The 3,737-nt window shown below is 48.1% G+C and overlaps 1 protein-coding gene across 1 annotated transcript; it reads left to right on the top strand.

The window, feature by feature from the left end:
• Window positions 1-219: 219 nt before the first annotated feature.
• Window positions 220-2,390, top strand: KDM4D (lysine (K)-specific demethylase 4D). The gene is made up of 2 exons (XM_015565986.1): window positions 220-960; window positions 992-2,390. The coding sequence occupies exons 1-2, from the start codon at window positions 511-513 to the stop codon at window positions 1,907-1,909; spliced, it is 1,368 nt and encodes a 455-aa protein (XP_015421472.1). The 5' UTR covers window positions 220-510; the 3' UTR covers window positions 1,910-2,390.
• The last annotated feature ends 1,347 nt before the right edge of the window (window positions 2,391-3,737 follow it).

The following is a 3,737-nucleotide window of genomic DNA, read 5'->3' as shown; positions in this document are numbered from 1 at the left end:
TTCCAAAGTGAATGTAATGATTTATCTTCTCTCTACTGAGGTATAAAAATTCCAATTGTTCCACATCCACACCGTTTCTTATATTGTAAAGTTATTAAATGGTAGCCTTTCGTGGAGTTTTCAATAATATCCCATGGTGGTATTTTATTTGTATTTCTCCAATAACTTTTTCTAAATATTAATTTTTTAACCTTTTTGTATTTTTTATTTCAGGTTTTGCTGTATAGACTGATCAGAAGACACTACACTTGGTATACCACAGCCAGGACTTCATAATTCAGTAGCTCTCCAAAGGACAGCCAACTGAGGAGTATCACAGGAGTGGAGCCGCCTGGTGAATCAGCAGGCCTAATAAACATTACCATCTAGTTTGCATAAAAGTCATAATAGCTTGATGACTTATCATATAAGCTCCTCCTACCTCAGAGATATTCAAATCCATTTTTGAAAAAGCATTTTTCCAGCGTCCTTAGCTATCTAACACTTAAAATCTTCGGAGTTTGCTTATTGATGGAAGCTATAAAGTCTAAGGCTAATTGTGCCCAGAATCCAAATTGTAACATAATGATATTTTATCCAACCAAAGAAGAGTTTAATGATTTCGATAAATATATTGCTTCCATAGAATCCCAAGGTGCTCACCGAGCTGGCTTGGCTAAGATCATTCCACCCAAGGAATGGAAAGCCAGACAGTCCTACGATGATGTCAATGACATGGTGATAGCCACTCCCCTCCAGCAGGTGGCGTCTGGGCGAGCAGGCGTGTTCATTCAATACCACAAAAAGAAGAGGGCCATGACAGTGGGCGAGTATCGCCTGCTGGCAAACAGTGGACAGTATCAGACTCCACCACACTTGGACTTTGAGGATCTGGAGCGGAAATACTGGAAAACGCGCCTGTACGACTCGCCCATATATGGCGCTGACATCAGTGGCTCCTTATTTGATGCCAACACTAAACAATGGAACCTTGGCCACCTGGGAAGTGCCCCCAGGGCACGGCCAGCGCCTGGAGCGCCTGGCCAGGGAGCTTTTCCCGGGCAGCTCTCGGGGCTGCGAGGCCTTCCTGCGGCACAAGGTGGCCCTCATCTCGCCCACTGTCCTCAAGGAGAACGGGGTCCCGTTCAGCCGCATCACTCAGGAGGCTGGAGAGTTCATGGTGACCTTTCCCTATGGCTACCACGCTGGCTTCAACCATGGCTTCAACTGTGCGGAGGCCATCAACTTTGCCACCCCGCGATGGATCGACTATGGCAAAGTGGCCTCTCAGTGCAGCTGCGGGGAGGCCCGGGTGAGCTTTTCCATGGACGTGTTCGTGCGCATCCTGCAGCCGGAGCGCTATGAGCTGTGGAAACGCGGGCAGGACCAGGCTGTTGTGGACCACTTGGAGCCCACGGCGCCGGGCAGCCAGGAGCTGAGTATCTGGAGGGAGGGCCGGGCGGCCTGGAGATCTGCACTGGGCCTGAGGCACCTCCAGCCCCATGGGAACACACACACCCCTGGATCAGTGGGCACGGGTCGTGGGTCCCGCGGCCACCGTGGCAGCCGGGCCCTTGTGCATAAGCCATCCCTGTGCCACTCGCTAGGCCGGGGTTCTGTCTCTGCTGCCCAGCCTGCGGCTGCCATGGCCCTCTGCTCCTCAAAGCCCGACCCATCTTCACAGCCAACATCTGCCCAGGATCGCCAGCCAACTGGCACACGTGGTCGCGGTCGAGGTCGGGGTCGCGGTCGCGGTCGTGGTCGTGGTCGTCCTCGGAAACAGGGGACTCAAGAGTCCATTGTTCAGACCCCGGCTAAGAGGCGCCGCCTAGTGGGCGCAGTGCGCACAGCTCCGGATCCCAAAGCCCAGCCTGTGCCTGAGGACAAACCCTCCATGGACAGCCCAGCACCGCTGGTCCCAGCATCCTAAGGTGGCTTTTGGGTGCTGCTGTTCCCCCGTCCCCTAAGCCCAGGGGACACCTACGTTTGTTCTCCATGTTCTTTTGTGTGGAGATTCATTGAGCCTGGCCACATTTACATCTCAATGCTGTGAGCAAGTTTGTAAGTCACTGGTCTTGCATGAGAGTTTCCCTGTTGCCTCTGGACAGGCTGAGTCCCTGGTATTTAACAAGTTCGCCATAGTTTATTCTTCCTCCCAGATCCTGGAATGTTCTTGGACACTGCTAACTCCTGTGTGGCCAATGAGCTTCACCCACTGGACACCCCGTGTCCATGTGCACCCTGAAGGTTCTGCTGAGTTTGCCAAAGCCGGATCTACCCCCAACTTCCATCCTCTGGAACAGCTGTGGATGTTGCCCATCTTCAGAAGAATCCTGGGCTTTGGTTCCCCTCCAGTCTCACTCCCTTTTCTTTTCTTCCTCCCCTTGCTCCCTCGTCCCCTTTCCTCCTAAACCAAGCCCCTCTGACCAATTAGGTCAGCAGAGACTCAAAAGTCAGTTATGATCTTTCTGAGTCATTGACATGTTGAAAATGCTATCACCCATATTTGTTCACAAATATATTAAAGGTAACTGATATCTGACTTTTTTTCCATTTTACTTGTCTTAGTAATTACATCAAAACATTTTAAACAAAACATATTTTTATGGCCTTGTGTGGAGTTGGTGAATGAAGTTGGGGATGGTTGTGGGGTTCTGCTTGACTGCCTGGCTGGGGAATTGGATATACAGACATTATCTTAAGGATGACTCGGCGGAAATCATTTGGCACTGGGCTGAGCGGTAGTACCTGAGTTGCTGGGAGACATGAGCAAGCAGAGGACAAAAGTACCGTCTTCCAAATTTTTTCTCTTCAAGTCTTCGTGCTGTTTCAAAGTTATGTATGTATATATTTTAATATATTTTATTGATTTCAGAGAGGAAGGGAGAGAGAGATAGAAACATCTATGATGAGAGAGAATCATTAATCAGTTGTCTCCTGCACACTCCCAACAGGGGTTCGAGCCCACAACCCAGGCATATGCCCTGACTGGGAATTAAACCGTGACCTCATGGTTCATAGGTAGATGCTTAACCACAGAGCCCTTCCAGTCGGGCTATATGTATATTTAATGTGGTTAATTCCCTGATTCATTTCAATAAACAAATCCATTAAATAAAAACAAGATTATATTCCAATTGGTAATATGTGGGGATGGGACAGTAGGGCAGAATTGGCAGGGGCTGGCCTGGGTTCTGGTGATCAGGGAAAGCTTAGAGCAGGAGACCTTTCTGAGTCCCAACTCTTTTGACTCATATTAGGTATTTGAATTTTTTTTAATCACTAATTTATTAAGTATTTTTATTGATTTCAGAGAGGAAAGGGGTGGGAGAGAGAGATAGAAACATCAATGATAAGAGAGAATCATTGATTGACTGCCTCCTGCATACCCCCTACTGGGGATTGAGCCCACAACCCGGGTATGTACCCTTGACCAGAATCGAACCCAGGACCCTTTGGTCCGCAGGCCGATGCTCTGTCCATTGAGCCAAACCAGCTAGGGCTGTATCTGAATATTTTTCAACGTGAAATAAGGCATTGCCAATTTAAAACAGCACTTGTTATGATGTGACATCATATTCAACCAGCATAGTTCTGTGGACAATGGGGGAGAAGTACTTAGAGTATCTAAGTGATACAAGGGAGAGTTGATGGTTATGAACTGTGGAAACGTGGGTCATTGACTTGGTCTTTACTATTAAAGATGCACAGAGTGGACAAATTCAGAATAAATTTTGGAAATTTTTTTTAAATTAAAA

The sequence above is a fragment of the Myotis davidii genome, unplaced genomic scaffold, assembly GCF_000327345.1.
Source record: "Myotis davidii unplaced genomic scaffold, ASM32734v1 scaffold641, whole genome shotgun sequence".
NCBI classification, from domain to species: domain Eukaryota; kingdom Metazoa; phylum Chordata; class Mammalia; order Chiroptera; family Vespertilionidae; genus Myotis; species Myotis davidii.
Note: the sequence above shows the minus strand (reverse complement) of the source record. Positions and strands in the feature narration are given on the sequence as shown.